At 45.0% G+C, this 11,024-nt stretch overlaps 2 protein-coding genes across 2 annotated transcripts; both read left to right on the plus strand.

The window, feature by feature from the left end:
• Window positions 1–856: 856 nt before the first annotated feature.
• On the plus strand, window positions 857–5,267 carry LOC104422345 (F-box/LRR-repeat protein 3; the record flags this gene model as incomplete). Its single annotated transcript, XM_010034650.3, has 8 exons — window positions 857–1,534; window positions 2,042–2,167; window positions 2,372–2,476; window positions 2,558–2,951; window positions 3,030–3,159; window positions 3,691–3,985; window positions 4,079–4,330; window positions 4,769–5,267. Coding segments are annotated over 8 exons (2,040 nt in total), but the record flags the coding sequence as incomplete, so codon positions are not given.
• Window positions 5,268–7,003: 1,736 nt separating this feature from the next.
• On the plus strand, window positions 7,004–10,704 carry LOC104423814 (cation/H(+) antiporter 14). The gene is made up of 3 exons (XM_039303572.1): window positions 7,004–8,234; window positions 8,404–8,829; window positions 9,164–10,704. Exons 1-3 carry the CDS (start codon window positions 7,605–7,607, stop codon window positions 10,313–10,315), a joined length of 2,208 nt encoding a protein of 735 aa, XP_039159506.1. The 5' UTR covers window positions 7,004–7,604; the 3' UTR covers window positions 10,316–10,704.
• The last annotated feature ends 320 nt before the right edge of the window (window positions 10,705–11,024 follow it).

Below are 11,024 nucleotides of genomic sequence, written 5' to 3' on the forward strand. Positions count from 1 at the left end.
CGTTTGATTTCCGATGATGTCGCTATATCTACTGCAATATCTCTCCCCTCCACTTACCGATCTTCCCTATCTCCAAAAACTAAACTATAAAAAATCAAGGAAAGAAATTATATTAAAAAGTAGCTTAAGAGCCTCCTCAACCATCTTGACTGGACCACGAGACATAATCATAAAACAAGACCCACGTTTCTTTTTATCCTCACTAATCAAAAGGAATCTTGTTAATGGATGCTCCATTCAATTATCGATTGCCTTGAATCATCTGACATATTCGGGTGGGTAATTGTCAAATCGCCAGCATGTCGACTTTCTACCTAGCCTTTAAGGCATCCCATAACACAATTTCAAGTCACCAAAAGGTTGATACGATGTGGTACTCTGACGTTGCCTTAGCGTCCGACAATAAATTTTTCCTAATTATATGTTATCTTAATACCGTGGTTCAATAATGTTGCTTGGGTTACAACACATCTAATCCGACCGTGATATAGGACATACCACCTCCCCGAGTTCAACTTCCAGCTCCAGCCCGAATTCTCAGTTTCTTTTTCTTTCCTTGAGTAGCATGAGATTTCCCCAGATCCGCTGCTACATCTATTACTGTAAATGATGCATGCGGAAACTCCATGGCAGCCTCTGCGTCATCTAACCAAGAAAACCTTCAGATGCTGCAAGCGTGCGCAGAGCGCATGTCAGTCCACGCCACGAGGCCGTACTTCGTCTTCTTCTTCGGGCCGTGTGAGTAACTGAAGGCCGCAGCATTTTGCTGGTTCCGGAAGACTTGGGGGGAGGAGGCGGAGGAGGAGGAGGAGGAGGAGCGACTATTGCGGTTGCCTGTGTTGGCTGCAGCATATGAAGAAGCTCAAAAACATGGAGGGGGGAAGAAGAAGACGCCGCCGCCGCCGACGACGACCGACCCAACAACCCTTTCGATGCCCTCACCGAAGAGATCATCCACCTCATCCTCGACCGCCTCGGCGACGACGACCCTCTTGCCCACAAGTCCTTCTCCCTCGCCTGTAAGTCCTTCCTCTCCGCCGAGTCTCGCCACCGCAGGTCCCTCAGGCCCCGGTGCTCCGACCTCCTCCCTCTGATCCCTCGCCGCTACCCCTTCATCTCGCGGCTCGATCTCTCGCTCTGTCCCCGCGTCGACGACGAGGCGCTGGCCGCGCTCGCTCGCTCCTGGAGCTCCACCCTCAGATCCGTGGATCTGTCCCGGTCCAGGTTCTTCGGCCACGCGGGGCTGTCGAGCCTGGTCGCGAATTGCGCCGGCCTGGTCGAGGTGGACCTGTCGAACGCGACGCAGCTGACGGACGGGGCGGCCAAGGCGATCGCCGAGGCCAAGAACCTGGAGAGGCTGAGGATGGGGAGGTGCAAGCTGATCACGGACATGGGGGTCGGGTGCATCGCTGTCGGGTGCAGGAAGCTGACCTTGCTCTGCTTGAAGTGGTGTTTGCGGGTCAGCGATCTGGGAGTCGGGTTGATTGCGATGAAGTGCGCGGACATGCGGAGTTTGGATCTATCTTACTTGCCGGTAAATGCTTCCTCTCCGTTCTGTGATTACATTGGTGTCCTGTCCGACCACCGGCCCATAGACTGGTAACTTCCAATTTCGGCGACCAATCATGTAAACATATGTACGGAGATGGAGCCCGCTTGTGGAATGTTTTTCTTCTACCGTCTTGCAGTGTGTAGAAATTCAATTTGAGCATCTGTAGCGCTGGCTTCTTCATTGGTCGATTGACTAGTTGGAAGAACTATTGCGGCTATTGCGGTCGAACCGGTTCCGAAATAGAAATTGGCAAACCTTAGCAAGAGCTTTCACAATGGACCTAGATTGACTGTGTTTGCAGGGTCATTTTGGTGTGTACCATTACTTCAATCGCCTTGCTTACAGCTGTTTCATCTTTGCCTTTTCAAATTTAGGAGTGAGTGTGTCAATGGTTAATCTAGAGGTGGTTGTTCTTCGTATTCAACTTTTACTGAAATGAATTTTGTTGGGTCTGCTAACCACAAATTTCTTTCTTGTTGGGGATATTAGATCACAGAGAAGTCTCTGCAGCCTGTCTTGAAACTACGAAATCTAGAAGAGTTGATTCTTGAAGGATGTCCTGGTGTACATGATGATGGACTTGCTACCCTCAAAGAGAGTTGCCCATCACTGAAGGTATGCTCACGGTTTCTGAAGTCTGTACAAGCTGCTATGTTTCAAAACTTTTCTCTGAAGAATGCTATTTCTATGTAAGTTGATTCAAAGTTTTCTCTAACTACTAGCGCAAAGAACTAGGTGAATAGTTGGGCAGCTGAAGTATAAAAAGATCTGGCTTTTCCATGTCCAACTAACTATTTTTGAAAATTGGCATTTGCACAGGTACTTAATCTGTCAAACTGCCAGAATGTGAGTTATGTAGGTTTGTCTTCCTTGACGAGTGAAGCTCAGTGTCTGCAGCAGCTTATCTTATCCTATGGTTCTCCTGTAAGTTCTGAGCACCTTATGCTATCGTGTTGTATTTGACATGCTTCCTTTGGTTCAAACTTCTTCTTCGTGCTGGTTCAGGTGACTGCTGACCTAGGAAAGAGTCTGCACAAGTTTTCGGGTCTGCAAGTGGTTCGACTGGATGCTTGTATGGTTACATGTTCTGGGATGAAAGCAATGGTGAACTGGAGCGCATGCCTGAAGGAGCTAAGCTTAAGCAAGTGCGTGGGGGTAACAGATGATTGTCTCTCCTTACTTGTGCAAACCCAAAGAGAATTGAGGAAGCTGGACATCACATGCTGCCGGAAGATAACATATGCCTCGATAAATAGCATAACAAGTTCATGCTCCTCCCTCTGCTCTCTCAGGATGGAATTATGTACCCTGGTATCAACAGATGCATATCTCTTGATTGGTCAGCGTTGTCAAAATTTGGAGGAACTTGATCTTACAGATAATGACATCGATGATGAAGGTTTTGTACTGGACTTGATCCTTCTGTGCAAATTTACTCCAGTCAGAGCAAAAGCCTGACATTTCCTGATTATTGCAGTGCTAATGTCCATATCAAGATGCTCCAAACTTAGGATTTTAAAACTGGGCATTTGCTTGAAGGTCACTGATGATGGGCTTAAACATATTGGAAGACACTGCTTGAGTCTTACAGAGCTTGATCTGTACAGGTTTGTGCAGCATTCATTATGTAATGCTTTTACACTGTTTAGTTTAGACAGCAGAGGAGACGCAGGTGCTTTGTCATGTTGCTCGCATTGATTCATTGCTATTCACTTGCTTCAGTATGTCACCTTTACCATGAAATGAATAGGGAGAAAATAATAATGATGGAATGGAGGAACTGGAGAAATTGGATCTCAAAGAGAGAATGTAGTGAATATGTAGTCAAATTTTCTCCCTTTACTTTGTAAGTTGTAAATAATAAAATTTCATTATGCTCATGTTTCACCTGCCAACCTATGAGTAGGAAAGTACAAATATCATACACGTTCCTTCATAATGACTCAGTAACTTGGTTTGTTGTGTTAAGGAAAAATTATGAACCCGTGGTACTTATAATTTGAACTCAACAGACACAAACTATAGTTTGAACTTAGCAAACAGAAATATGGCTGCTAGAATTTTTCTATCTAGGTGAGCTTTTCTTTCTAATGCTATGTCGTTTTCTGGATTTATTCTCATTGATTTTTCTTTGTTAGGTCTATGGGAATAACTGATGCTGGCATTGCCGAAATCGCTCTTGGTTGTCCAGCACTCGAAATGATTAACATGGCTTACAATGAAAATGTCACAGATGCCGCACTGATATCATTGTCTAAATGTCCAAGGCTAAAAGCTCTCGAAATTCGAGGATGTCCTTATGTATCATCAATTGGTCTGTCAGCTATTGCTAGAGGATGCAGGCGTCTTACCCTCCTCGACATAAAGAAGTGCTACAATATCAATGATAATGGAATGCTTTCACTGGCCCAATTTTCCCCAAATCTCAGACAGGTGCTCATCTTTTTTGTTTCTCTTATTTGAAAAGCGGCCAATGTTGATGCCTGTGGTGTACTGATAGGATTCATCGGTCTCATCATTTTGCAGATAAATTTGTCATACTGCTCGGTCACTGACGTAGGGCTCCTAGCACTGGCCAGCATCAATTGCCTGCAGATCATGACTATCTTGCATGTGGCAGGATTGACACAAAGTGGTCTCGCAGCTGCTCTGTTGGCTTGTAGATGTTTATTGAAAGTTAAGCTTCACATGTCCTTTAAATCCTCATTTCCCGAGTCTCTTATCAGTTACATCGAAGCCCGCGGGTGTGTCTTTCAGTGGAGAGACAAAGTGCGCCAGGTATCATTTCCCCCCCTTTTATTATCGGTTGTCTCGTGGTTTATCAATTTTTATATTACTCATTCTTTACATATGTCACCGTCACTTGCAAAGAGCAATGCCAGAGCCTCTCGCTTTCTTTCTTGTTCCTCTCTCTGAATGTGATAAGTTAGTCAGGAAGATGAAGCCAGTGATGGAATGAGGACAAGATTTATTTAGAGCCTCAACAATGTATTGCATGTGCTGCTTGCGCATCAACGTGGGTCCGATATAAGTTACCAGCACCGATTGCCCTTTTCTTTTCACTATGATCAGAGAACTGGTATACTGTGCTTTAAGCGAGAATAAAAGCAGAGAGAAGCAAAACATGTGAGAACATTTCTTACCACTACATGAAGAAAACAGTAACACGTTGTAATGGCTAAAAGGTATGCTGAAGCTGTTGATCTGCTTGGACAGGTGGAAATGGATCCGAAGGGGTGGAAGCTCCATATGTCGAAGAGTCCTTACGGCGCTTGAAAGACTTTTAGTTGGCTTCTCCTTTTTGAAGTGTGTGCCATTGTCGTCCGAGGGAGGAACACGATGGAGTTCGTGTGTGGTGCGTGCACGCTATGAAAGTTTTATTTGCGGAGGAAACTCTTCATTCTTGATGCTTATGCTCCCAGATTTTTCACTTGGCTATGATCCTTTGTCTGGTAGTTGTCGCTCTGATTGAGCTCCAAAAATTTCGGGTATCAAATTTCACTCAAAGGATGGAGTATCAAACCACCCAAAAACCAACTTCCAAAATTTTCTATTGAAAGCACTCTTTGTATTATCATCGCTAGCCGAGGAATTGAAAAGAATAGGAAGGAGAGCAGTGAGCAACCACAGCCTAGTGAGTTGTAAATCTTTTATAAGAAAAACAAGTAGCTACTATGCACGTATACGAAGTTGTTATATTGCAGTGGTTCATCCATGATGGGGTGTGTTTAAGAGGCATCGATTTATCTTGATGAGATGTGATTGAGAGACATCTCTTCAAGAGGTGTGGTGCAGTGGTTCATCCATGATGGGGTGTGTTTAAGAGGCATCGATTTATCTTGATGAGATGTGATTTAGAGGCATCTCTTCAAGAGGTGTGGAGAGTTATCTATTTTTAAGGGGAAGTTAAATCAACTTCCCAATGATAACTTCCCTATGACCAAAAAAATAACTTCCCCCGGAGACTATAGATAAGAGATAGAAAAGAATGTTCAGAAAAGAGAACTTTCTGTTTCTCTTTCTCTCTCGCCATCAATGAACAACGCAAAAAGGCTTCCGTTTATACTTTGAGAAAACAACCACTGGGGATTCGCCCCAGTGGCCACCTTTTCAATATGAAAGGGGGAGGTGAGGGGTTCAAATCCCTCACCTTCTCAGGGGATGGGGTAGGGACGCGTAAGTTCGAGAGTGGGTTGCCCACGCCCGCAAGAGCGGGCGCAAGTCTGCAGTGAGTGTAGAGTAGGAATAGAGTAGGATTGACCAAAAAAAAAAAAAAAAAATTGAGAAAACAATCGTCATTAACACTTTTTTAGTGACTATATTTGGACATCGAAAAGTCGTAGATTCGTCCATTGTACGTAGGTGATTCAATGTATATTTCTAGGTAATTGTCTATGTTGTGTATTGAAAGGTTAGTCATTTATTCTGCTGACTTTTAAGCAAGCTTATATTTGAAACACCAGAAGACCCATAACTTGATTGACCCAAAATCAAGCCGAAAACTATCAAAATTTAACTCAAAAGTCGCTCGTCGTGCACTGTTCATTACTTGTGGCCAACTTCAAAATTATGTTTTAGACAAACTGTAAATCCAAATCAAGTTTTGTAAGATCCTACAACTCCACATCATCTTAAATTATCAATTCTATATATATACGTAGCCAGACTATCACTCAAGTGAACCTCATAGCTCAAAATCGACTTAACCTCAAATTTGTGTCCTAACTTCAAATATCGAATGAAGGGCGCAATCACTTATTGAATATTGCGAATTGGAGTTGAATCAACTTGATGTGGTCCTAGTGGAACAGAAGTCTCTTCTTTCTTCCTTTCTCTGCTTTCTTTTCTTTTCTTTTCTTTTCTTTTTTTCCCTTCAGTTTCGTGCGTGCTCTTTCGTGGCTAAACGCCCACCTTTCCTTTTTCTTCTTCCTTTTTTTTTTTTTCGTTTTTTTCTTCTTATCTCTTTGACCTTTGACTTGGTAAAACAAAATCCAAATATTATAATGACTGCTCTACAATGTTCGCATCATCCAAATATTACAGGACAGCGCGATCAGATGAGGACATGGTCTTCGACACCGCCCTAAAGATCTCTCCCAACTTTATATGGCCAAGCAAAGGGAAAGGCATGCAAAGAATTGCTTGAATGAGTAAAACTTCATAAAAGCACATCTAGACAACCACATCATGTTCAGAACTACTTTAACAAGTATATCAATGAGGTGCATGGAAAATTTAATGTCTGTTTTTTCCTCCTCGACTTTAATATCATTGTCACATCCTTGTTATTATCTGCACCTGCATAAATATGTATGGGGGAAAAGGACGTCTATAATCACAAACTTGATGTTCGAGGAAGCGTGTTTTCTTCTCTTGCTCACGCCTTAGAGAACTAATTTAGGTAAGAGAAACCCTACCACAACGGACTTATTTTTGCCCACTCGTTAAATCCCTACCTCTTCGTCCTCCCAGGACAGCAACAAGCACGATCAAGCTGTCTCTCCCTGTCCCAGTCCCTCTCTCTCTCTCTCATGAAGTTTTTCATGGTCTTTTTGGTCGTCTTCTTCTCTTTCTCTTTTGCGACCAAATCCATCTGTTGTGATTTCGCTCGAAAATGGCGAAAATCAACGAGCTTGAGAAGGAGGCGGTGACGACGGTAGGGGTGGTGTCGGGTCCATTCCAGCCTGAGTACCTGGTGTGTCAGCAGATGCACCACATGATTAATTCACGGGGCTATTGGTACTCTGATCCGTTCGACTTCTCCTTGCCCAACCTTGCGTTCCAGATCATCTTGATCTTCTTCACCACCCGGCTCCTCCTCTTCTTCCTCAAACCTCTCCGCATGAATCTCTTAATGGGTCACATTCTGGTAATCTCCCTCCCTGATAATCGGTGAAACTTAGGAACGGAAAATTATTGCATAAGCAACAAATGTAACAGATTGATGCAATATATTGTGGGTTTGCAGTCAGTTATGTCTTTTCATACATAATCCTTCGCTACATGCGTGGAATGTATCCTGACGTTGTATGTGGAAGCTCCTGCTTGGTCGATGACGGATAGAATTATTGATCTTGTTTTTTCTAATAGTTCTCTTCGATGCAACCAGACAGGAATAATCATCGGTCCGGCTGTTTTAGGTCGCAACACGACATACTTTCAGAAAGTGTTCCCGCCAGGCAGCTTAGTTGTCCTGATGACATTAGCATATGTAGGGTTCATGATCCACCTCTTCACCCTCGGCATACAGGTCGACCCCCGTGTGATGATTAAGACCGGGAAGAGTGCTGCCTTCATCGGGTCCTCATGCTTCCTCTTGCCTTATGCCTTGGGCTTGCTCACCTTCTACATGGTCAACAGCTTCGGCAACTTTGATGCCCACTTGAGGCAGTCTATGTCTATGATCATCGCCATCAATTCTGTCTCCAGCTTCCCTGTCATCACCTCCCTCCTGGCCGACCTGCAGATCTTGAACTCGGAGGTCGGCCGGATGGCCACGCATGTGTCGCTTGTGTGCGACATGTGGTCATGGAGTGTGATGCTGGTGATCAATGCCGTCCACTTGGCCATACGGAACTCCAAGATGGACTCCGTGTGGTCAGTGGTTTTCACGATCGCGCTCGTCGCGGTCATTGCCTTCGTCATTCGCCCCATTTTGAGGTGGTCAAACGAGCGTGCAAAGGTAGGCCTATCAGTTTGGTCACGTGTCCAACCGCTGTGTATAAATTAGGACATTATAAGTTCTGTTCAATGTGCCAGAATATTGATTAACCGCGTCATTTTCGAATATATGAATTTCCGTTCTCATTAACATGTCGATTCACGTAAAAACGTGGTGCCCTTACAAGCAGGAAGGGGATGAGGAGGAGGCGCAATTCTGCTGGTTAATGGCAATCCTGTTGTGTTGTGGGCTATTGTCGGAGATTCTCGGCCAACACTCGGGCTTTGGTGCATTTATGATGGGGTTCGTATTGCCAAACGGACCGCCCCTGGGAACGACCTTAGTGCCGAAGCTGGAGACCATCTCCAGCGTGCTGCTGGTGCCGGCTTTCATGGCCACGAGCGGGTTCCGAGTCCATTTAGCGAGCATGAATGGAACATCCTCAGCTTTCATAGAGCTTATCATAATGATGGGATACGTCGGCAAGTTCTGCGGGACGCTCTTGTCGGCCATCTGCTGCGGCATGCCGTTCTGGGACGCCATCCCTCTGGGCCTCATCATGTGCTGCAAAGGCATTATCGAGATTGCCATTTTGGTCTTCTTGTACGATAGGAAGGTACTCTTCAGTACCACATGCGATTTGATAAATGGATTCTTACACAGATGACTGGCTGCTGCAATGTTGTAGTTACAAAAGCCATCTTTAGTACCTTTGATTTGGGTAGCTGGGTTAAATCTTATAACTATAGCAGTCTAACTCAATAAGCAGATGTAGATGAATGTAAACAGAAAATTTACACGGCTTTTGTAGCAAAATGAATCCTTGAACCCTACAGATGTCTGCTAATGTCATAGGACAAATGCTAGTGTCATCAGGACATATTTGCTTTTGGTATTCATCATGTTGAGCAAATTCATCTATATATTCAATGTCAATTTGTATGTCCCAGGTCATAAATGGTCAGGTTTACAGTCATCTACTCCTCACTATGCTTGTTGTGACTGCATTGGCGAGGCCCATCATCGCCTACCTGTATGATCCATCCAGGAGATATATGGTCGAAGGAAGGAAAACCTTGCAAGAATGGAAGGAAGGGGTCAAGATGCAATTCCTGGTGTGTCTCCACAATGAAGACCATGTTCCCACCATCATGAACCTCCTCGAAGCCTCCCACCCCACTCCTCATAGCCCTCTTGCCATCTTCGTCTTGCACTTGCGAGAGCTCAAGGGCCACTCCACCTCGGTGCTCATTCCCCATCACCAGTTCCACAAGGCCTCCTCCAGGGCAACCAGCTACAACCACGCCATCAACGTGTTCCAGAACTACGAGGAGCACAACAGTGGGAGCGTCGTTGTGCAGCACTTCACCGCCATCTCGCCCTATGCAAGCATCCACAACGACATCTGCACGCTCGCCTCAGAAAAGTGGACCAACCTCGTCATAGTGCCCTTCCACAAGACGTGGACCATAGATGGGTCCATGGAGTCGACCGAGCACTCAATCAGGAATGTGAATAAGAATGTGATGAATAAGGCACCCTGCTCCGTTGGAATCCTCATCGACCGGGGCCCCTTGACATGCAACCAGCACGTGCTGATGAGTGAGTCAGAGCCATATCGGATAGCCATGGTCTTCTTGGGTGGTGCAGATGATCGTGAGGCGCTCGCTTACTGTATGCGCATGGTCGAGCATCCAAAGGTCGACCTAACAATAGCCCGGGTCAAGAACGATGACGACCTGAGTGGAGAGGAAAGCGATCTTGATCAAGAACTGATAGATTATTTCCGGGCTAGTTTAGGCAAGAGAAAAGTAAAGTACATAGAGGAGACGGCAATGGATGGGGTGGGGACTACGCGGGTGATCTGCTCGTTCGAGGACGCGGTTGACCTGTTGATCGTAGGCAAGCATCATGATCCCTTGTCTCCGCTTATCTCGGGTTTGACGGAGTGGAACGAGTACCCGGAATTGGGGGTCATTGGCGACATGCTAGCGACTTCCGATTTCCAGTTCTCCGTCTTAATAATGCAGCAGGCGCCTGTGGCGCTCAACCTGTCTTTAGAGATGAGTGGACCTGAGAGTCACGGCCGCCCCCTGCACTAATTCACTGCGGGCAAGGAAATTGAACACAGAGATTGGACGAAAGTTACACGAGCATCCTGCTGGATGAACATAACTAAAACTATCTTGCATGCAGTGGAGTCGACACGGAGCGGCCTTGCGGTTGCTCCATTGGCATTGTAGATGTTTTCTGAAATGAAGTTCAAGCTAAATGCCTTCGACAGTGCTGAATTCTGTAGCGTGTTGTTAGAGAACCATCTCCGGAATGGTCTCGTTCCTAGATTGAATATGCTTATCATTCGGAGCTGACAGGCGGATACAAACCCAAAAGAATTGGAATAAGCTGATGCATTTCTTGAGCGAGTCCCCAAGATCCTTTAACCCAAAAGAATTGGAATAAGCTGATGCATTTCTTGAACGAGTCCCGAAGATCCTTTAATACTTTCCTGTAGAATTTTGGAATTCTAATACAATGTTTATAATTTGGATGTGCGCAAAAGCATGATTTTGATATCGATCATGGTTTGTGATTTGATATGTGCAAGTGTGTAGGACACATTTGGTAGAAGATGGACAAGGGAACGGGGTAGGATAGTTTAAGGATAAAGACTGGGGGATATAGTTTGACTAGTTGATGGAAACAGGTAGCACAAGATGTTTTGGTGATGTTGTGTTTCATTATCTTAATTCTACTCTACGCACGGTGGAAGTGTAGACCTCACACACCAAATGAATAGGCAATTACAACCGA

Source organism: Eucalyptus grandis, chromosome 10, assembly GCF_016545825.1.
Source record: "Eucalyptus grandis isolate ANBG69807.140 chromosome 10, ASM1654582v1, whole genome shotgun sequence".
In the NCBI taxonomy this organism is placed as follows: Eukaryota; Viridiplantae; Streptophyta; class Magnoliopsida; order Myrtales; family Myrtaceae; genus Eucalyptus; species Eucalyptus grandis.

Bases quoted from the DNA above. Each gene is read 5' to 3' on its own strand.
- LOC104423814 (XM_039303572.1), top strand. From the start codon at position 7,605: ATGACGGATAGAATTATTGATCTTGTTTTTTCTAATAGTTCTCTTCGA. The intron at 8,235-8,403 runs GTAGGCCTATCA...CCTTACAAGCAG, and splicing joins GGTCAAACGAGCGTGCAAAG to GAAGGGGATGAGGAGGAGGC. The intron at 8,830-9,163 runs GTACTCTTCAGT...TGTATGTCCCAG, and splicing joins TCTTCTTGTACGATAGGAAG to GTCATAAATGGTCAGGTTTA.